The sequence below is a fragment of the Stylophora pistillata genome, chromosome 2 (genome assembly GCF_964205215.1).
Source record: "Stylophora pistillata chromosome 2, jaStyPist1.2, whole genome shotgun sequence".
In the NCBI taxonomy this organism is placed as follows: Eukaryota; Metazoa; Cnidaria; class Anthozoa; order Scleractinia; family Pocilloporidae; genus Stylophora; species Stylophora pistillata.
Window position 1 is genome coordinate 32,314,987 of NC_142520.1, and position 23,590 is coordinate 32,338,576.

The following is a 23,590-nucleotide window of genomic DNA, read 5'->3' on the forward strand; positions in this document are numbered from 1 at the left end:
ACGTATTCAAGTGAAACTCATTACCATCTAGTATCAAAGCAATTGATGTATTCACTGTTTTCAAAACCCGCCTAACTACTAATGACTTATAGTCCTCCAGTGTACTTTTACCTATCTACAACAGATTGTACACTCTTGCTACTTATTTATCATAATTATATTTACTTTTACATAATTTCAGTGTATCTTCTGTGGAGTTGGGGGCTACATCACAACTGGGCTATAACTTCTGTTTTTGTTTATTTTTTTGTTTCTTTTATCCCGTCATATCACATTTTTTTATTCCGATTGACTTTTTTTATCAAGTTATATTTTTTGTGATGAATTCACGGGCTAAAATAAAGTGCTATCTTAATTCGCCTTCATAACGATAATATCTGATACTACAATTTGGTGGGATTGTGTTCCACCCAGAAACTTATAGCCGCTATACTGTCAATGCGAGCATTTTGCAGAAAGGTCGTGCATTGCAATATCAAGAGACTGTTTGCGACCAATCTATGCGTTGCAAACGACACTTGCATCCTCACTATGGCTACAGTCATGGCTTCCCCAGCCACGGAACTGACAATGAGACAACATTGCCTCTCCTCCTTGGCAGTTGACATCATCCATCCAGATTGGATCAGAACCCTGACCGTATTTAGCGCGATGAGGAGCCTGTGATGCACCAGAAAAGCCAAGCTGACGACAAACCACAGTAGCGTCATTGATGTCCCAGCCATCATCACACACTGTTCCCCACGTCCCATTGTGATAAACTTCTACGCGTCCGTAGTTTGCTCCACCGCCGATTAAAAGGATAGTTGCTGCGTAAGTAACGTAATTAAAGTGATGCGTGAATAAAAGATACGACTAATTGGTTTTAAAGACTAAAATGCCTCAACGACGATCGTATCATCCTCTTAGGCTGAATAATCATATCCTTTCCGAAACTGCCCCAGCAAAAACTGAGAAACTGATCCAGTGATTTTTCCTGAGAGACATTCCCCACGTTTTCAAATATTACGTCCAATTTAAGGTTGTTACTGCAAGAAACTTTGAAGTTAACGTTTTAATTTCCTTGTACAAAAACACCTTTGTGATTGGGTTTCTCTGTTACCGGTCTTTTTTTTTTTTTATCTTTAGAAGTTACCTGAGCAGGGTGAACCGGACGAACATCTACAGTCATATGAACCAATCGTATTGACACATTATGCGTTCAAATGGCAAGAAATTGATTCCGTCTGACACTCATCCACATCCACATAACATCCACATAACACTCATCCACATAACACTCATCCACATAACACTCATTCACATAACACACATCCACATAACACTCATCCACATAACACACTAATAAGACTAAGGCATAAACATCGGCGATCATCAAATTACCACCGTGTGTGCCTTAATTATTCCTTACCGGTGCAAGATTTCCCGTCACCTAAGAATCCAGTCACACACTGACAACGATATGAGCCTTTAGTATTTTGACAAGTGGCGTTTGAATCACACACGGGTATTGAAGAACTGCATTCGTCAACATCTGCAAGCAAATCAAATTGTTAATAGTGAAGCTCTGATTGATACTTTTCACTATCCTTAAAGAAGAGAAAGGATAGACTAATTATGTTGGCGAAAAAAAATAGGGAGTTATCATCGAGGGGCAATGAAACCGTGGGAAAGACCAGACTGAAAATTATTAAGAGAAAGAGAGACAAATCGCAAAAACCAACCTGAACGTAGTTTTGAGTTTTGAATAATGATCGCGAGACTGTATTCTAACAACATCAGCAGCCGGATAGTAGAATAGAAATCCAACAATATATGTATGTATATATTATTTTTATCTTTTTTGTTACCTGTACAAGTTTGTTGATCATTACTGTGATACGTAACCACAGGTGTCCCAAGCTCACGTCTCGAGGAATAACGAAAGATTACTTCTTGAAAACGTCACGCGTTGTGTAACGCGATGTTAAGTCACGCGAAGAACCGTTGAGAATTTGAATGCGCTATAAAGAATAGTATGGGCAACGAAATATGGTCCATTTACAACACTAAATATTCCGAAATATGAACATTTTACACTTGCGATTGATAAAGCTGACTCATTTCTTGTGAATCCGTCATTGTTTTTGACGATTTCCGCCGTTTTGGGTTTGGTTTGCCATCACTGTTTTTCCTGTTATAAGACGAAGTCAAGGCCAAGGTCCTCTTAGATAGCTCGTCATCCAATCAAACAAACCCTCCAGCAATTAATCAAATTTCCTTGGAAGGTTTCTGCTACTAATGAACCATCCATTCCCCTTTGCTAAGGAGAGACCCAATAATCGATAGGTTGAACGGGCTAGGGTGATTATCTACCTCACCACTAGGTCTGCTTTAAATAACCTTACCAGAGCAAGATTTCCCGTCACCAGCAAATCCAGACACACACTGACAACGAAATGAGCCTTTGGTATTCTGACAATTGGCATTCACGTCGCAGACGGATATAGAAGAACTGCATTCGTCAACATCTGCAAAGAAATCAAACCGTCAAAACTGGAGCTCCGATTGCTGATTTTTACCGCCCTATACTCCAAAGAAACGCCGTTTACTTTTTACAGATAAAATTAAAAGGAAAAAATTGACAAGAGACCTGGTCAAGCCGGGTGCTGTTATCATTTAACCAACCGCACAGAAATAAGGGTGCACATAAATATATCCAAGTACTCATTGAAGAGTAGTCTTGGTATTTTTCTTGTGATAACACAATTCAAAATCACTCCTCTCCTTCCTTAAATCTCTTCCTAACTCTTTTACCTGAGAACCGAGGAGTTATGTGTCTAGCCCAGAAACATAACACACTGATAAGACTAAGGCCCAAATATTTAATCACTTATCGGCGATCATCAAGTTACCACCGTGTGTGCCTTAAATATTTCTTACCGGTGCAAGATTTCCCGTCACCGGAGAATCCAGTCACACACTGACAACGATATGAGCCTTTAGTATTCCGGCAATTGGCATTTGAATCACAGACGAGTATTGGAGAACTGCATTCGTCGACATCTGCAAAGATATCAAATGGTCAAAAGTTGAGCTCCGATTGATGATTTCTACTGCCCTTTTAATCCAAAAGGAAAGATAGCAAAAACTCCAAACACCAGTTATTTTTTGAAATTATTTTTTTTCTATAGAAAGGTACCGAAGGGTTGTGTCTAATACAAAAACATAACACACTGATAAGACTAAGGCCCAAACATCGGCGATCATCAAATTACCACCGTGTGTGCCTTAATTATTCCTTACCGGTGCAAGATTTCCCGTCACCGGAGAATCCAGTCACACACTGACAACGATATGAGCCTTTAGTATTTTGACAATTGGCATTTGAATCACACACGGGTATTGAAGAACTGCATTCGTCAACATCTGCAAGCAAATCAAATTGTTAATAGTGAAGCTCTGATTGATACTTTTCACTAAACATAACTCCAAAAGCCTGGAAAGATAGCAACTGCCCTTAACTCTTAAAGGATTCTGCGCGGATTGGGTTTCCTTTTTATGTTCAAGGAATGAAAAGGTTGTGTTCTATTTCAAAGCTTGGTGGACAATGAGATTGAAGGTAAAAGTGATAATGAATAGAATTTGTTTCAAAAGTTACAGCCTAATGGTTAGAGATCTAAGAAAACTTTAGTGCAACCTACATCTTTCGTCAAATAGATTACTTTCATGAAACTCAAAATGCAGTGTATTGTTTTCTCCCAACCTTTCTCCATTAAGGCGTATGAAAAAGAAAGAAAAAAGACTCAAACACCAATTACTTTTTGGAACTAAGGTCACGCTAGAGTGGTAACAGGAAACCTAGTCAAGCTAGTCGGTGAGATTCTTCAACCAACCACAAAGAAATTGATAAAGATGGACACAGGCTACCTGGCCACTAAGTCTGCTTTCAGACTTACCAGAGCAAGACTTCCCATCACCGGCGAATCCAGTAACACACTGACAACGAAATGAGCCCTCAGAATTCTGACAATTGGCATTTGGATCACAGACGGGGATGGAAGAACTGCATTCGTCAACATCTGTAAAGTAATCAAATGGTTAAAATGGAGCCCCTACTAAAGATTCATCTCGGTGGTGTAATTGTTTAACCAACCACTTAAAAATTAGGGCAGATTTCGTTATATCGAGACAGGCTTTGTGGAAGGATGTAAAGCATTCGTTAAAACGACACAAATCCCACTATTTTTTATTCTATCTTTTCGCAACAACCACTTCCTTCATTTAAACGCGACAAAAACATTGGCAACGTTTTGGTCAGAGGCTCGCTACAACTGAAACTAATGACCAATCTGGAACTTTCAAATGCGCTCGTGCACGATGCAAACTTGTCCTTTCATTCACAACGTTTAAAAAATAACGGGACAGAAAAGATCCATTTAGATTACTGACCACTTTATGTGCACCTCCGCCAAAGCCATCTGCTGTACAGTGTATAACTTGCACTTATTGCAAAAAGATATACATTCGCTGAGCAGGAAGACGATTAGGTGACCGATTCTAAGAACACCTTCGTGATTACCGTAACTGGACAAGTAAATCAATTACCTAACCAAATTTTCATTATCCATTTCCAACTCATACTGCTTCTATAATTCAGGTTTCCCAAGTCACCATGGCTACAGTCATGATCACCCCTTTACAGGATTATGTCGCATATATTATGATCAAAAGTTACCCAAGGAGACTTAAGCCAAAAGTCCGCAAGCAGTCGCGGTATTTAGATTTCAGTAAGGAAATCGCGACACCGACAACAATAAAAGAGGGTGAGACAAGCAATGTAGTTAGCAGAACAATAACTTAAAGCCTCTTGCTCAAATTGACCTCTTCGTGGGAACTGCCGTGACTCCTAATTTTCGCTTTAACGTTGATAAACATTGTACATGAGTAAACCGAACTGGACGAGAAACTGACTGGACGTAAATAAAGTGTAGCAAACTGGCAAACGTTTGATTGAGCGATCAAGCAACCGGAAGGATAGATGATGCACAACCTAAGGTTTGGACCTAAAAGTTGGAGGAGGTTGACGCCACATCCCAAATTTTTATCTTTTTTTTTAATCATATTCTCGGCCCAACACCGCCAATTTAACTTCAAACAGTTATTATGATCACTTAAGCTAAAAAAAATAAAGGTTAGATAAAAATCTAACGATTGTCTACGTTTTTGAATTTGTGTCTACGTTTTTTACATTATCCGGGGGGATAAAGTAAAAAAAAAGTAAACATTGTATTTTCACAAAAAAATTGAAGTACCTTCTGTTCTCATATCGCAGTAAGCGACTACAATCTTTCCAGGTATGATGGAGTAAAACCAGTATTTCGCACTGACTGCTTGCCCTCCTTCATTTGACTTAATCTCTTTACACGTTTCAGCCGGAAGCTCTGCAACGGACCCGAGAGACACTGAAAACAAACGGATTGTTTGTTGTTTATTCTATGATACATTCTTAATTCTTCATTTTATTTATCTAGCACTTGTATGAAGATCTCACCTCTCTTCATGTCTTTTTTAAAATAATATCGTTCAAAATTTGAAACAAAATCTTCTGGTCGGGCTTCCTTGGTACGGTTGCTCAACTCGCAAATGTCTTGGGTAAAGACGTAGTTGAAACTCTGGCATCTGATGTCATCATAACATTCCCGTAAACACACATCACCAGATGCCGCTTTTGTGATCTCTTTGAAGATATGTTGTCGCAGCATCATACCCAAGATCGACACTTCTCTTTTGGTGTTGCTATGCTGAGAAGTTGCATCTAAGAATGTTGGACTTACAACGATCAGCAGCAGCAGATTAAGGAACATTTTGCTCCGCTCAGCAGCTTGATGACACCTGATGGCAGTAAAATATTAATAGATTCGACTGATGGTAAATTTTGCAAGCTCGCCAAGGCTTTATGAATCAAGGCGACAAAGTCATTTAAAGGAAAAATTCCGGAGGCATCGACGGTTGTGAAACTTTTTCCTCAATTTGATACTATTTTTCTCTTCCACAATCAATCATGCAATTCTCATACATTCCTAAACTATCCTCTGCAAAACAACAACGTAAAATCACTAAGTTGCCTGGTCTGAGATTGAAAATGATTTTAGTTTTCATTTAGAGCTCAACACTACTCACATACGTTATGCTGAGGAAATACTGACTATAAAAACTATGAATTCATTGCTTAAGGAAGCTGAATATATTTTTCACTATCCTGCTGCAAGATATTTAAACCAAAATTCACAAAGCCTAGCTTTAACAAATCGCGATCACATTTTCCCCTGAAATAAAAACATTATTGAAGGATCGGTTTCTTATAAATATATTCAAAACTTTGTTGCCATGGCAACGTTGCTGGGTTGCAATGCTGGGTCCAAATTAGAGTTGACTTGAATTTTCTTTTAAACTGGACGGTAAATTTGTTGTAGATTTTGCGTGCATCCTTCGACTGTCTAGTCTTGGTTTACTTGACTGTTGAGTTTAAAAAAATTCTGTCAGAAAGTTTAAGGAAAAGAGGCCTTTTTAAGAATTCATCGTTAACTTTTTTTCCCTCTGACAGAGGTTTTTCGCATTTTTATAGAACATGCACAGAGCCGTTCAGAATTAACGTGCAAAAAATAAAAAAAAAATTCACCAAGCGGAAACGGAAATATGTCAGATTTTTTGTTCCGCGTGGAGCTGCTCGACGCGATGTGGTTGGCGATTTGCTAAGAATGGCGACTAGTGCTTCCTTCACATCGTTATTGTAAAGATCTTTTAAGTCATCGTAACACGGGCCGCTTTCTGCAATTTCCTGAATGATGTTTTGTTTGACGAGGAGCCCATTATCGCCCTGTGAATAGAGCTTGTCTTTAAAAGTTTGCATGCGTTCGTGGCGTCCGTCAAGAAGTTCGATGTCTTCGAAAGGGGAGGAGGTGGATTTCACATTACTGTTGTTTACAATGTCAGCGCTTGTTAGCTGCAACGGGGATTGAAAGAGGACATGATGGAGAGCACGTACATCTTCCAAAGCATAGTGTGAGTTGAAATCTTCATAAAAAAGAGCTTGATACACAGAAAGGAGATTACTTTTACATGGATTTCCGTCAGGATTGAGAAGAGCGTTATCACCTTTGGCAAGTGTTTTGATGAGTGGAAGGCTATCGGCGAAAAAACACGTTCTTCGACGACAGTGTTTCCTTATTTGAATTTCCAGCACATCGTAGGAGTGTAGGGGTGTCGAACACAGAAGACTTATGGCTAATTAAAACGGTGTGACAATGCGTACTGCTGGAAAGGAAAGTGGTAAAAGATTGAAGACATTCGCTCGGTGGAACAGAGTGTACAGGAACATTGTCTTTGAGCAAAGTTCTCTCACCATTCACAGTTTTGACAGTGAGTTTGATGACACGAGAAGCGTAGCTGCACGTAGGTGGCACATATTCATTGTAAGTTTTTCCGTCTTTAGTCATAGCTGCTAGTTGACAAATTTGCGCCTGTTTACCCAACGAAGTTGTTTCTGTGTCGAAAAGTACGAACTGATAGTTTAGTGAATCGTCGTGTAAAATTTTGGGTTCCGTCTTACGTTGTAAAAATGAATGAAATGTGATTGTTATACCGTAATAATAATAATGACAATAATAATAATAATAATAATAATAATAATAATAATAATAATAAAGAGTATTTCTATAGCGCACAACTCCAATAAATTGTCCGTGGCGCTTTACAACAAATAAAAATAAATTATAAACAAACTACATTACGTAACATTCACTAGCAAACATTTTAAAAAGATAAGTTTTCAACACGCTTTCAAAAAAGTCAACAGAAGAACTCCTACGTATTGAAAGAGGCAAAAAACTCCACAATCTAGGAGCACATACTGCAAACGATCGACCTCCTTAAGTTCGCAGTTTTCAAGATGGCTCTACAAGGTCACCATTACTAACAAATCGCAAAGAATAAGAGCTCCTACAATCAGTGGTTCGAGTCCCGTACAGGCCTGATTTTTTTTTTTTTTCAGGTCTGAATTTCGCTATTGCTCAAATAGCGCTATCTACTGCGAGGATCGTCCATCATACGTATCAAATACCGCAGTTCAAAATATATGATTTTCATATATTTATTCTATCTCATTTATCACTTTCACGGGTTCATTACGAATCAACTTAACGGCCTGCTCTCAGTTGGCTTGTTAGCTCAATTGGTTAGAGCGCTGCACTAGTATCGCAGAGGTCAGTGGTTCGAGTCCCGTACAGGCCTGATTTTTTTCAGGTCTGAATTTCGCTATTGCTCAAATAGCGCTATCTACTGCGAGGATCGTCCATCATACGTATCAAATACCGCAGTTCAAAATATATGATTTTCATATATTTATTCTATCTCATTAAGAGATTTATAAACTAAAAGAAGAATCTTAGATACAATACGATGCCTAATGAGAAGCCAATGCAGATCAATTTAAGCCGGAGTAATGTGGTCGAACTTCCTAGTCCTAAGAACTAGACGCGCAGAAAAGTTCTGAACAGATTGTAATTTAGCACCATAGGAAGTCCATAAAGTAGAGAGTTGCAATAGTCAAGTTTAGAGGTGACAAAAGCATGAACAACCATTTCAGTGGTTTCGCGGGTCAAATACTTTCTAATTCTCGAAATATTCCTGAGATGATAAAAGGAAGACTTGCAAACATCAGAAATATGTGATACCGTAGTAATAAATTAGTTCTGAATTTATCGATGGGATTTTGTTATGCGAAATCTCGTGAAAGCCCATGTTGACATAAAATGTTACATTTGCCGTGCAAAAATGCAGTGAAAAAGCAGACTTACCAAACAACTTCTGGTGATTTTTTTCACCTCCAGAGGGTTTTCATCGTCAGAATCTAAGACCCAGCTTCCTCTTTGCTCTGAAATTTTGCAGCTGCGTTGCTTTTTTTGCAGCACAAATGTTTTTCCTTGACGACGAAAAGCGACCTGAGATGTCACGCAGCGGGAATCCGGAAGCTATCGGCTTTGCTGTCTGTTTCTGTTCCTCTTCACTAGGAGACGATCCACGTCCTCCACAACCACTGTCCTCCCAAACACAGTTCGCATTGGAAGAATTGGATAAATATAGTGTTCCCGAAACCAGCCACGATATGGGAAAATAGCTCCGACGAGCGTGATTGTGTTTACGGCCGGATTCACGCGTATTTTGGTCACTTGAGAGTGTTGTAGCTTTCCGTTTTTGAAACACACTACTATTAAAGTTAGAATAAAGTGTAGGCAGCCTACCTATAGCCGTAAAACATAGTCTACTGGGCCGATGAAAAAATAATTTTGGCCTAAGCGCGGCGGCCATGGTTTTTTTTTATCTTTTATTTATTTTTTTTTTTTTTTTGTGCAACTTTTTAAAAGTCCTCAGTAAATTAGAACCCAGTCTGCGCGCGCCAAAGAAACTATATCCAACCTCCTTAATCGAATTCTCACTCGGCGTTGACGTTCTCACTACTTAAGGTCCCTTTGTGAAAGAACACCGACCTTTCCTAAAATGTACGTATTGGAGAAGAAAAAAATAAAACAAGACAAGCAAACAAACGAATAGAATTATTGTTCACGATATGAAATGGACTTCAATAGTAGGATTGTTGACGTTAGTGTGACAATGTACATTTAAAATCCTAATTCTAGCGTACTCTCGTCGATTAAAAACAACCGGTTACTTAGAGCTTAACCCACTTAAAGACATAACTTTTAAATAACATAAATTAAATGTGGTTTCAGTTGAAAGCAATTGCCTTTATGAGAATTGAGTAAATTTTGACAAGCATTTAAAGCAGTGCCGGCAGAACACTTCGTTCATGCCAAAAGTTTCACCGGATATCCTCGAAAAAAGTCTTACCATTTGCAAATGTTTTCTCTTTGAGGAACTCCTTTTTCGCTTGCTACTCTTTCACACTAATGGATTGAGTGATGTCCTAAGTATCGACAAACTGGTTCTTAAACGTGATCTAAAACGTTATATTTGAGTAAACATGCGTTACTTGAGTTAATTACGCTGCAAATTGAAATAAACATGCCGAACAATAGTGACTGCAACTCGATAGCTTTGAACAAAAATCTCTAAATTAAGAACCACCCTCAGGCTTTGAAAACAATTAACCAAAAACCCAATAAGAAAAAGAACTATGTAGATCATTGGCTGAGCTCAGTCGTCATTCGAAGATCTTACATTTCCTCTGCAATTATTGCGTGTAAAGTAGGGAAATAGGAGAAGTTAAAAATTAGGACACACGACCCGGTCACTTTAACGTTGTTTACAATTTTGTCTCTTTTTGTTCTCGTCACACTTAAACACCACCCGCAAAGGGACAATAAAAGAAACAGGTTTTCTGCAGGTGCCATTACCTGACAAAGAGTAACAGAAGAACCACAGGGAGAGGAAAGATTGTCCTTAGCTATTAACATATCACCCATTGGGTTTTTTTACCATGAGTGTTCTTTGCAAGAACTATTTACCTTTCAGTTGAAGAAGTTTAAAATAAAGCAAATGGGTAATAATAAGAAAAGTCAAAATCATGTTGATTAACGTTCAGTTAGGTCTCATCTTTCATCATCTGAGTATAACGTGCGTTGGTTTAAAAATCATCTGGAATATTATATGGCAAGGGAGATAATTGTTTTGTTTCTTGAGTAAGCTTCCTTGATCCGACTTAGCGCAATTAGCCGACCTACAACTCTGTCTTTGGTTCCCCATTTATAAGCAACTACTAACTGAAAGAGAGGAAACTGCTATGTAAACTTGTAGTCTTCATCCTCTACAATTTCTTTCACTTTGCACTTGTGCAAGGAAAACGGTTCATCAATATTCCATTTGGAAACCTGATATTTAGAACTGCGCGTCGCAAAGCAACCTTTTCTGGTCATGTTTGAGCCGTAATAAGAATAGATCCCTAAGAGAGCGACAAAACCTACACCTGCCGTGTTCAATGTTAGCAAATATTTTGTTTTGCGCTAGTCTCGCGTGACTTGTAATAAATTTTGAAATTACTTACAACGTCCTGTTTAAGGCCTGACTTTATGAGACTTACATATGACAAAGTCCGCGTCCTATGGTTACGTTGCTCACAACACTAACGAGTTAACGTCCCTCCAAAATTTTACTCCTATACATATCCTATACATAGCTGAAGTATCTATTTGGAAAAAATGAAAAACGCAATTATTTAAAGCCGTCGGTAAGCGATCTTCTCTGTCAAGGTTGAGCCCAAATATGAGGTGATATGTAAAAATACACCAAAACTACCGTCCGTTTGCCATTATATTAACAATAATCTATTGTGCGCTAGTCTCCTGCCAGTTTACAGCTACTTCCTGTTTCCTGTGTTCCTTCAGAACTTTCTTTCGAAGTTCTGAAGAAACTCTCCATTTGACAGAATCCACCCCTCGAAAGAACCCAAAGTCATCTAACTTACTATTCTTTCAAGGTGAACTCCCTCAGATGACAAATTCCAGTTTGCACTTTTATGAGAAATAATGCAGCCCCTTAACAAAACAAAGAAAGAAGAAAATAGAAGAATCTTTCTGTATGCTTCTGTAGTAACACAAATAAAGTAGACATGAGCTTCAAGCTTTTTCCAAAATTGAACTAAATCCCTTTGGGTAGTATGAATATTGGCCTTTGGTCTTCATTTTCTTCCGACCTTACCAAATTTTATACTATGTTTAAAAGACTCCGAGTGTTTAACGATAGGATCAACTCATTTTTAATTTATTATTATCATCTTTGTCATTGGCGAAGTTTCGTAAGCATGTTTGAGAATAAGAGTTGCTCCAGGCGCAGCCACATTGATATTTTAAAATGACAGCTGTTTTATCTTCATCTCTTCTCCCCGACGTTAGTGGGACTACTTTGCCTTAGGTTTTCCATTTTCAACATATCTGCACAGAAAGGTGCCGGTGTACGAGGATTAAAGAAGAGAATGATATGTCCTAGAATAAGTAATGGATCCATTATCTTAGCAACTTACTGATTTCTGATTCTTTTATTTTAGCCCTTGTTCTGTTGCAGATTCCGTTTAACTTTAGAGCAAGCAAACGAAGATGTAATTTACAGAATTTTGATGAAACAGACCAAAAAGTGCCTAATTAGATGTTCACGTCAGCACTTGTAATGAACTCAGTTGCCCCAAAAATTGACTGATTTTGGAATTCCAGTGAAGGCTTTCACTACCCATGAAGGAATTATGTTCAGAAGTGGTTGGTCATCGAAGATATGGAGCCTGAAAATAACATTATTTTTCAAAACCAGAAAAAGTCGTCTTTACTTTAGGAATAGGTGAAGGAAGAAATTAAATGAAAAAGTTAAAACAGTTCAATATTCTTCAATTCTGATAAACATAGAACACAACCCAGTTGATTAAATTTTCAGATGGCTTTACAATTTGTAACAGCGGCAAGGCAAAGTTAGCTAGTTAATTGTGCAAAATATGCAGGGGGACCTTATATCTTCCAGGGGGTTGAATATTTTGACCTATTATTTTCACAATTTTGTAGCTCATGTTATTATCCCATTACGCTTCGCAGAGTACAAATAACGCCATAGACGAGTACAAATATCCCGCGGTATTTGTACTCTAGAGTACCGATTAAACAGATTTTCTCGCATCGCGCAAGCGAAGAATTGGATTGAAGCTAGCGAAAAAAATGGCGGACATTTTTAATTGTATTTGGGACGATGAAGAGTCGGAATGGCTGAAAAATATAGATGAAAGTTTATTGGATATATCAAACACAGAAAAACAGCTATATAACAAAGAAATTTCTTCATTCATTGAAGAAAACAGGAACAATAACACGACTAAGAAGACAAAAACAGACATCAATGTCTAGAAACGGTGGTGCAACTCCATAAACGAGAGAGGGTCAATGGAGGATATTCCTCCAGATAAACTGAACAGCCTCCTTTCCCATTTTTTCATAAAAGTCAGAAAACTTAACGGTGAAAAGTTCGAGCCAGGAATTCTAACTTCATTTCAACGAAGTTTCGACCGCTATCTACGGCAACACGGAACGACAACATCATTCAAGATAAGATCTTTGAAAAATCACGCGAGGCGTTGGAGTCAAAACAAAAGCAACTAAGGCTGTCAGGTAAAGGAGGCCGTCCAAACAAGGCGCTGGGTCTGACAAACGATGAGCTTGAAAATTTTTGGAGCGCGAAACAGCTTGGAGACTATTCGCCTGAAGCTCTTCTCCGTACAGTTTGATTGAACAGCACCATGCATTTTAACTGGCGTGCGCGAGACGAGCATCACAAAGTTCTGCTCGAAGATCTTGAGATACGACGAGAAGAAGGCGGCGAAAGGAGAGAATACATCATATGGAAGACGGAGCGAGGATCCAAGACGGGAGCCGGAGGGAAAGAGTTTGGTGCAGAGAGGTATTCTAGCCCAAGCATCTACTCGACAGGCGGAGATCGATGTACCGTAAATATATTCAGGACCTTTCTGGCACGAAGACCCCCCGACATGATTAAACCAGATTCCCCACTCTACTCGGCCGTGATCGAAATTCCGAAACCTGAAGTCTGGTACAAACGACAGCCTCTCGGTATCCATTCCTTGGGTCAGTTCATGAGGACGATAGCAGATGCCGTAAGCCTTACCGGCAAACACACAAACCACTCTGCTCGTCGAACGATAGTTACAGCATTACGCCACGAAAACGTCAATCCGCTAGATATCAGCCAATTATCAGGAAATAAGAATCTTAAATCCATAGATTATTATTCCACTGTATCAGTGGTGCAGCAAAAAGAAATGTCGTTGAAAATAAACAGCCACTGTGGTGCTCGCCCAGCGCTAAATCAGCTGAGTTTGAACAGCCCTGTTCAGAGCTCCATGGCCATAGGGAGAAATGCCAATACTGCTTCTGGAAATCAGCTTTTCTCTGGTGCAGTTTTCAACAACTGTACCATTGTCATGGGCGAAAGATCTCCCTAGATTCTTTCCAAGCGAAGAAGAATCGTTATCCACGAGGAAGATGATGAATGAATTTGCTTCGAGCTTAACTGTTTTACCCAGAAAATTGTGATGAAAATTCGCCTTTTTTCGAAATTTTCGCTGGTCAAGACGAATTTCTTTTCTACGTTCTTTCTTAATAAAAATCTTAAACTGAAATATTTGCATCTATTGTAATTTGAACGATCGAAAGACTCTTTTTGCACGTTGTGAAAAATGAAATAAACTGCGCCAGTGATGGTTTTCTCGAAACCCCAAAAATCAGTTTGACGTGTTCTCCTGCTTTTGACCAATCAGTGAGCCGAATATCTCGTTCCAATTCCGTTCCCCTTCACATACTTCTGTCACGCACTCCCCGTAAATAAATATTATCCGCGAAATTCGCCCGCACTGAAAGAGCAATTTGGCGTGTTGGATAACAAATAACTTATTAGACGTTTTGTTGTGTAGTATCGCTGAGTATTTTTACTCGTTATTTGTATTTTGACTCGCCCTAAAGGCTCCTCAAAATACGGCACAACTCATAAAAATACTCAGCGACACTGCGCAACAAAACGTCTCATGAGATATATATATATATATATATATAGGAAGTCTGCAAGTCGATTTTCGCGTGGAACAGTGCTCAATACGTTGAAGCAGAGCAGAATAAATATTGTGAGAGGAAAAAAGGGACGTAACTACATTTCCCGACAAGCCTGTTTCGTGAATCGCTTCACTCTTCTTTAGGGTTTAAACCCCTGAAGAGTGAAGCGATTCACGAAACAGGCTTGTCGGGAAATGTAGTTACGTCCCTTTTTTCCTCTCACAATATTTATATATATTTATATATATATTTAGCATTTGTGCCAAGTTTGAGCCAAATCAGCGATTTGAGTATTATCCCCTTCAAGGTTCTCCCGGTTTTCTCATGGACACGTTCTTAAAGCCTTTTTAATCCGGGTCGGTGACCACACACCTGCGTCAACACCGTAACCATTAGTAATGCCGACCAAAAATAGAAACACAGGGGCTACCCGCCACAGCCCATGAGGCATTGGCAGAAACATGTTTTGTAGAACGCTATCTAGCAGTGGCACGTGACAGATAAGATTATCGACAATTTCAAGTTTTACGCGGGCAGCGACATTTTGTCACCTTTCGTTGTGGAATTTCTTATTGTTCTCCTTGTACTTTCCTTTTCATTCATTCTCATTCACAGTCCAGTTTTATACGCAAACCGATAGCAGAGGTCTTCACTTACCACCAAGTTCAAGAAATATTTACGTGATTGAAATTGAAATGCAAGCGTATATGAGATGTTTAAATATCTTAACGGTTAAACAATGTATCACTTAATACAAACTTGTGAAAATGAGAAATGTAAAAATATCTACCACTTCACATAATGATTGCGTTAAGGATTGCATCGAAAGGCAACACACGATGTATAATATTATCAGTTGCTTTCGATCTACATTACCAAAATTCTAATTTTTAAACACATTTTATCACATTCAAATCGATTACAACAACAACAAGAACTTGAGTTGGTTACCATCTCTTTCCACATCGCAAGAAACAACAACTGTCTTTTTCCCGCTATGATGGAATAAAGCCAGTATTCACCACTGGTTGCTTTGGCCTCTTCGCTATCTTTTATCTCTATGATTGTTGGAAATTCCGGAATGGAACCAAAAGGAACTGACAACAGAAGAAAAACATTTTCGCGCAGAGAAGAATTACAAGTGTGCATCACCCACTAAAAATAAAACTAAATCCGTACATGTGCTCAAGAGAAGGCAAGTTTTGACGTCATGAGCGTCTTACGGGATCCGTTTGTCCGTCCGTTCGAACTCATTTTCTTCATCTATTTCAGTGCGCAATGTATACTTTCGTTCCCTGTTGATTAAAAAGGAAAAATAAAATTTTAAGGGCCCTTCCTTCATACAACTGATGTACAGAACCCCGATGAATGTGAGGGAAAAGCGACAATTTTCAGGTCCAGTCAAATCATTTAGAATGTCTCACAACGCACAATAGATCGGTAATTATGAGGAGGAATTAATGATTATTTTTTAATTCAGTTTTCTTTACCTAAATAACGGTGCCACTTAATCATTTAGGAAAGTACTGTATCGCATTATTTCTACTAAAACATGAACTGTATTTTACCAAGATGTTGAAAGACTTTTATTTTCCTTAGTTTGAGAAAAGTAGCACATCGCTATATCTGCAAAACGCACTTGGCTTTTTCAATGACACCTTCAATAAATGCTCACAATTTCAACTTTTTTTCTATTTTATAAATTCATAATTAACTTTAATCCTTTCACTAGCGTTCCTTCTGACGTTACACAGCTTAAGTACTCGCCCTTTTCGCTTAAAGCTACAGTAATTAATACAGACGCATATCCAAAGAGCGCTTTTCAAACTTTGAAAATTCTTCCGATCATTAGTCAAAAGGATGATTTTCTAATGCTCCGAGTCTTCGAGGCAATCTCTGAATCATTTCTGTCGATAATATTCATAATTACAGTTTCTGTGGCAGTAATAAACTCATCTCGAGTGCACACCAATCTCAACTGGGCGCTCTTCGATCTAGAAAGGGGGCTTTAACCGACCAAGAAATTCGCCATTCGCCAAAAATTGTTACCGCCCATTTTTTATTACAGTTGGTATACGACTTAATAACTTTTTCGACTAACTCGCGTACTTCGTAAACTAAGTCGTAGTCATACACCAGCTAAATCAACTAATCATGTATGTTGACGGGATGTTACAGAAAATGGCAAAATTGCATCGCTGCTTAGATTATTGTCTATCGTTTGGGGAAGGTCTGGATGGGGGTACAAGGGTTAGTTGTCCATTAAAATATCGTCCATATATAAGTTCTCAGTCAGATTTTAGGCCATTTGTCAGTCGTCAGTTAAATGACTGTTAATAATTAACTTAGCACGTCAATTATTGCCGTCCGACCTTATTATTGGCTAAAAAGGCACATGTGCAGCGTGAACTCGAAAATGAAGTAAAAAATTGATAAAATAAGAACTCCTTTTTCTCAATTCTGGAATGAAATAATTCCAAGATCATCCAAGTGACTTTCAGTCTTTGTTTGAAGGGTTTTTAAGTTACAACTCTTTTGCACACAAACTTCTGTTTGCCCGTGTGCAACATTGAAACATTCCTTTTCAATCACTTAGCCGGTCAAAATGTTGGAAAGTAGCATCGTCAGAAAGACGATCTTCCTTCCAACGGGTATTGGTTTCATGTTTTGTTTTACAATACGTCGATTACGATTGGCTCCGATGAAATGATCGGAAAGGAATGTTCTTTTGTCTACCTTTCAATTGAGTTATTAGGGCAGGAGTGGATCCGGCATTTTGTGTAACTAGTTTCTACCAAAATAAAATTTTCCATGAGACTCAAAATCGAAGGGCGTAGGCCTAAGCTTGCTAGGGGGGTCCAGGGGCATTCTCCTCCGGAAAAGTTTTGAAACTTGGATGCTCTGTTATGTAATCTGGTGCATATTTGAAAATATCAACAAACATCAATTAAAATTCTGTGATTGCTGTTGGGTAATAGCTCTTTAATCTTGTCAACAAGGTGATTCTTGCGCTTAGGCGAGTACCTGAAAAATTCAGAAAGTTTCTTAAAAGTACCCATCATATTCTGAACCATCGCCAGCGAGCAAGTATCAGCCACGCACACATTGAGACAGTGATCCATGCAATGTACATAAATCGCTTTGGGAAACTAATGTTGGATTAATGTTGATGTACCAACGTATATTTACGCAATTAGCATGAAGCAAACACGTCTTCCCTGGAGCTCCTTATTCTACCTCTTGTTATGGCTGTTCTTGGAAATTAACCACCTAAACATTTACAAAACTTTCTTCCTGAAACCAAGACCTAACCACAGAGAAGTTCTCAGACCTGATAGTGCTTGCAGCTGGGACAAACCAAACCTCAAAAGTCGGTTTGGTATTTACTTTAAGAGAAATTTGCATTATAATTACAACCACAATGAAGGTCCTCGTCAAGGTCAAAAGATCACCTAGTCCAACTGCATACACAGAAATTCCGTTTCTTTTCGTTTTTGTTTTTTTATCCTATAATCAAACTACAACACGACGTTGAGGTAAACCCTGGTCCGACCACAAGCCAAGACACGAGAACTAACAATAAGAACAACGTAAAAATAGCTCACCTCAATGTAAGATCTCTCAAACAAAGAGACCACTTCATCGAGGTCAAAGACACCCTAAAAAGAAAACACTTCGACGGTTTTTACGATCTCCGAAACTTGGTGAAACTGCCCTGTCTCTGACTTGGAAATTAAAATACCTGGTTAATGTCTTCAGAGTTGACCGACAAGAGAAGAGAGGCGGTGGAGTATGTTCTTACTTACGCCATGGTTTTAAAACAGAAGTACTCCACCATTTTAACGGAATCTCCGAATCTGGATTACACCAACTATGGATCAAGATACAAGTTAGGAATTTAAAGTCATTCCTGGTCTGTACTACTTACCGTCCACCTACTATCCCTCTAACCTGTATTAACACTGATCTCAGTACAAGTTTAATCGCTGCACTTCTTTACAACAAACCTGTTTATATACTTGGGGACCTAAGTTCTAATTTGTTGGAACTCGATACTCCTGAATCTCAAGCACTTATCGAATTCTGCCATAGTTTTAACTTGAGTCAAGTCGTAACGAAACCTACTCGTTCAACAGACAAATCGGAATCCTGACTGGATGTGATAATGGCCTCAAACGCTAGTCAGATTTTGGAATCGGGTGTCTTGATATCGTCGATAAGCGACCATGATATTGTTTATATCAAACTTGGCCTGAAAAGAGAGAAAAGTACACCCATTTTCACTGCTACGAGAAGCTTCAAGAACTACTCTCTTACCGAATTTTCCAAAGATACAGCGACTTTACCTTGGTCATTCATAGAGATCTTAGATTACCCCGATGACAAACTATCTGTGTTTAATACCTTATTTAATGACATACTCGATCGACACGCGCCATTCAAAACGATTCGTATCCGTGGTCGTCCAAACCCTTACGTAACCGAGGAGATTCGAGCACTTGTGCGAACCAAGGATGAATGGAAAAGAACTTTTAAAGGGACGAAAGACCAACTCGCTTGGTCGGCTTATAAGAATTTTAGTCGCGAAGTTAAACATGAGATTCGAATGGCAGAACGGGAATTTGTTGCAAAGCAAATAAGAAACAACAAGAACAATACTAACAGCCTCTGGTAATCCATCCGCAGCTGTATACCTAAAAAGTCAGCATCCCAGAAAACCTATTCTAAAGACGCCAAAATCATAGCCGATGATTTTAAACAACTCTTTGCATCAGTAGGCGAAAATAATGTGAAGAAAATTAATGCGTTGGTTGAAAATTTCAACCACGTACTTAACGAGTCCACCTTCGTCTCCCGGGAATATCCACCTTCGGAAGAACTTGTTTTCCACTCTACTGTGAAATGTGAACAAGTCAAACGAATTATTAATGCTATGTTAACAAACAAGGCCCCTGGGATCGACAAAGTACCGATAAGAGTAATGAAAGATCGCCTTCCGGCAATCTTACTATCAATTACTTCAATCATCAATGCGACTTTACACTTGTCCACCTTTCCCTCTTGCTGGAAAATTGCAGAAGTAACGCCAATATTAGAAGAGAGAGACCACGTGATCCCAAACAATAATAGACCAATCACTCTATTAACGGTCCTTTCAAAAGGCTGCGAAAGAGCTGCTCACGACCAGCTAGTATCTTACCTGTCTCCTAAAAAAAATCTGACTGCACAACAATGTGGAAACAAGAAATGGAACTCTACAGAGACCTCATTAATCCAAACCACTGATTCTATCCTTCGAAACATCGACGATAACGAACTAACCGCTCCAGTGTTACTTGATATGAGTAAAGCCTTGAATAGCATTGATCCTGACATCCTGATCACGAAATTGAGGGACGTTGGATTGTCTGCATCATCAATAGATTGGTTTAAGAGCTACCTTTTTACCTGCTATCAAGTAGTGAAAGTTCAAGCATCAACTACCTGTTACTATTGGTGTTCCGCAAGGCAGTATTTTAGGGCCCCTTCCTTTCGTTGTTGTTTGCTTGACTTTGCGAACGAAGATTAAATAGCGAATAGAGGAATTGTGGGTTGTGTGTGCTTTTAAAAGCAGACACAACCCACAATTCCTCTATTCGCTCCGACGAAGGGCTAACGCTCGAAACATCAGCTTTTATAATCGTAACGGTGGCCAATTTGCCATTTCAACTTTGTTGATATATTCAAAATATTTCGTTACCCCACCGACGCAGCCCCAAACAGTTTCTTTAGAAACTATCTGCCTTTATTGAAGATTAAATAGGTTTTCCACGTTGACGTCGGTTGCAGACACGTTCATGGCTGACCAGACCGATGCGGGAAAGGCAGATCCACGGGCAGTATCTGCAGAGAGAGGTGACGTCCGGAGTGAAGGTGGAGGCGGCGCGGGCCTTCCTCCTCTGTCGCTTGTCTTTAAGTACCTCACGTCTATCCTCCTCAAATTGAGCGGTGGCTTGGTTGATTGTGTGGCGCCAGGTACCACGGTCTGTAGCCAGGTCAGACCGCTCTTTGTGGTCGATGTTGCAGGTGCTGAGTGACATCTGAAGGCTATCCTTGAACCTATTCTTTGGAGTCCCTCTCTCACGATGTCCGGTTCAGAGTTCACCGTACATGACAATCTTAGGTAGGCGGTGGTCTTCCATTGGGAAACATGACCGGCCCGTCGGAGCTGGTGCTTCAGGATCGTGGCTTCAATGCTGGGAATCCCGGCCTGTTCCAGGACGTCGACATTGGTGTTGAAATCACACCAATGGATGTTGAGGATGGTGCGCAGGAAGCGCTGATGGAAGCGCTCGAGGAGGCGGATGTGGCTGCGGTAAGTGACCCATGTCTCAGAGCTGTAGAGAAGGGTGGTGAGAACAACAGCCCTGTAGACGCAGATCTTCGTTTTGCTTTTCAGGGCCCCTTCCTGCAACTGACCTCGTTCTGGTGCCTGAATATAGTTTTTCACAAAGCTACGTAGACGACACTAAACTCTTGCTTAACTTCAGCCTAAAAGATCAGCAAATCGTGGTAATTAAAATGAATGAGGATCTCCAGAGAATATACCAATGGGCGTTTACCAACAAGCTCTTACTTAACCCAGATAAGACAAAATTCGTGATCTTTGCCAGCAGAGCGATGGTCAGCAAGGTTGATGACCTTCGCCTTTCTTCACTGGGTAAAGATCTAACCGTTGGAAAATCAGCAAAGGACCTTGGTGTAATACTGGATCCTAACCTAACGTACAAAGATCATATAACAAACACCGTTTCAACTTGTATGTCACGACTAGGACAGATAATCCGCGTCAAGCAAGTGTTAGTAAAGGAAACCTTAACCATAGTGGTCAAAGGTCTAGTCCTTAGCAAACTCTCCTATTACTCCAATGTTTGGAGTAATACCACCGAGAGTAACCTAGACAAAGTACAAAAAGTACAGAACTTTGCCTGTCGTATAATTAGTGGAGCAAAGAAATCTGACCACATAACACCCGTCCTCAGGGCAAAGCAGTGGCTACCTATTATGCAACAACTCTATTACAGAAATGCTGTAATGGTATTCAAGTGCATGACTGGTCGCGCACCCAATAGTTTAAATGGACAGTTCATTAAACGTTCAGACGTATCAACGCACACCACAAGAAATCCACAGAAAATTCAGATTCCTCTCCTAAAGACTGCTGCAGGACAGAGAACCTTCTACTATAGAACTGTAAAGATTTGGAAAGCGCTAGTTCCCTCGCTCAAGTTAAGTAGAACACTACAAGAACTTAAAAGGAAATTAAAAAACATTTTAAGACTTCATGGATAGTAAAGTGACATAATTATGCAATCTACTATATAAATAATATAATGTTTTTTTTTTTGTTATGATATGGATTTTAGCGTGCATTCTCTGAAAATCCCTTTCAGGACGAGAATAAAGTTTGTATGTATGTGTATATGTATGTATGTAGCTGCCAGCCATGTTCCCAGCATCGTCATAAGATTAACCTCTACAATTATCCATGGTCAAACCAAGGTCACGAACTGAATTAATTATTAACTCCTTTATTGCGTTACCGGTTGTTTCTTTTCCACAAGAGTGGAAACCAACAAACTCCTCTTGAATATTCTTTGAAGAGTCGACATAGCGGAGGACAAGAGACAGGGTTTTTTGTTGGAAACGTCCGCTGCCTCGTCACCATAACAGAAAACATTCCAGTTTGTTTAACTTCCGCGATGATCTTTGAAGAAATTTAATTCCCCACAGTCTCGATAGTCTCGTTCTGTATCGTTTTGGAACGGTAAGTGGCATTTCATGGCGCATTCTCCAGATCTTCCTTAAGTTCTACATCACCACTGTCTATGAGAAACGCCAAAAGGGCTTGAAAGTTTCCTTGAAGATTTTTGTCACCAGGGTTGTCATCTCGTTTTCCATCGAACGGAATGTTGTTTTGACCACAAAAGATTACAGTTTTCACAATCGATCTCATTTTCTCTCGATTTTCATCAATCTGGGTCTGCATCAACTGGTTTAACTGCTGAACAAAGGGGGCGCCGGCGGTTTGCCTTCTCATCGCAGCCAAGAAATTGTGCATTACCATAACGGAAAATTTGTGAATTTCTGACTTTCCGCTTGCATGGCCGTCGAACCTTCCCCGCACCGTCGTCCAAAATGTAAGCGGGGATCGAAACAGCTTATCTAGTTTGGCACCATTTTTGCCACATTCCATTCCAAAACAGGCACAAGGCAAACATAACGCGCCATCCAAGTACTTGGAATAAACAAGCCAAGGGTATTTCACGAGCCATTCCTGTCGAAATTTTCGTTGCTTTCCAAAGCTTTCTTTCGACGCGGGAAACTCGAAGAGTAGATCTGGCTTCCAGACTCTTTCAATAAACCGAAAATTTTCAACATCGGTAAACGAGGCAATGACTCTACACACAGTGCCGATATCAAACGGTGAACAATCTTCCTTTAAGGCCCAATATCTCCGATGACCAACCACTTCTGATCGTTATTCTTATATGAGCAGTGAAAGCCTTCACCGGACTTCCCAAATTAGTAATAAAATTTTGGGGAAATTGATTTCGTAACCCGTGCTGATGTGAAATTTACATCTACCTCCCGCTTTTTAGTCTGTATCATCAAAATTCCGTAAACCACATCTTTGTTTTATGAACTTAAAATAACTTGAAATTTATAAGAAATTTCCCAGAGAGGATCGTTTAAAAATCAACGAGGAGGTACTCTATAACATCAAGCAATGGTTAGATATTCTAGTCTTCTCGGATAGGGACGAATAAATAGAGGTCCCGTCTCCAGCAGGGTTGAGGTAGGAGACGTTAATTTCCCACACACGAGATTACTGTGTGATGGATGTCCTCCCCTGGGGTGGGTTGGGAGGGAGGGTGGACTAGCACGAATGGTTCCTATGTTCCTTTCTAGTCCTTCCCCACTGCAAACTTAATGCATTGAATTTGGACTAAATT

The 23,590-nt window shown here is 39.5% G+C and overlaps 2 protein-coding genes across 3 annotated transcripts; one reads left to right on the plus strand and one right to left on the minus strand.

Annotated features, from left to right (window-relative positions):
• Positions 1 to 254: 254 nt before the first annotated feature.
• On the minus strand, positions 255 to 7,837 carry LOC111341116 (uncharacterized). 2 transcript variants are annotated; one of them, XM_088750851.1, is made up of 8 exons: positions 5,534 to 7,835; positions 5,295 to 5,444; positions 3,939 to 4,061; positions 3,286 to 3,408; positions 2,923 to 3,045; positions 2,388 to 2,510; positions 1,412 to 1,534; positions 255 to 809 (listed from the first exon to the last, which is right to left on the minus strand). In XM_088750851.1, exons 1-8 carry the CDS (start codon positions 5,844 to 5,846, stop codon positions 499 to 501), a joined length of 1,389 nt encoding a protein of 462 aa, XP_088606977.1. In that variant the 5' UTR covers positions 5,847 to 7,835; the 3' UTR covers positions 255 to 498. The 2 variants fall into 2 exon arrangements, with proteins under 2 accessions (XP_088606977.1, XP_088606978.1); XM_088750852.1 differs by lacking the exon at positions 2,923 to 3,045 and having other exon boundaries at positions 5,534 to 7,837.
• A 12,947-nt stretch (positions 7,838 to 20,784) lies between these two features.
• Positions 20,785 to 21,926, plus strand: LOC148738375 (uncharacterized). Its single transcript, XM_088749427.1, has 2 exons — positions 20,785 to 20,986; positions 21,034 to 21,926. The coding sequence occupies exons 1-2, from the start codon at positions 20,785 to 20,787 to the stop codon at positions 21,924 to 21,926; spliced, it is 1,095 nt and encodes a 364-aa protein (XP_088605553.1).
• The last annotated feature ends 1,664 nt before the right edge of the window (positions 21,927 to 23,590 follow it).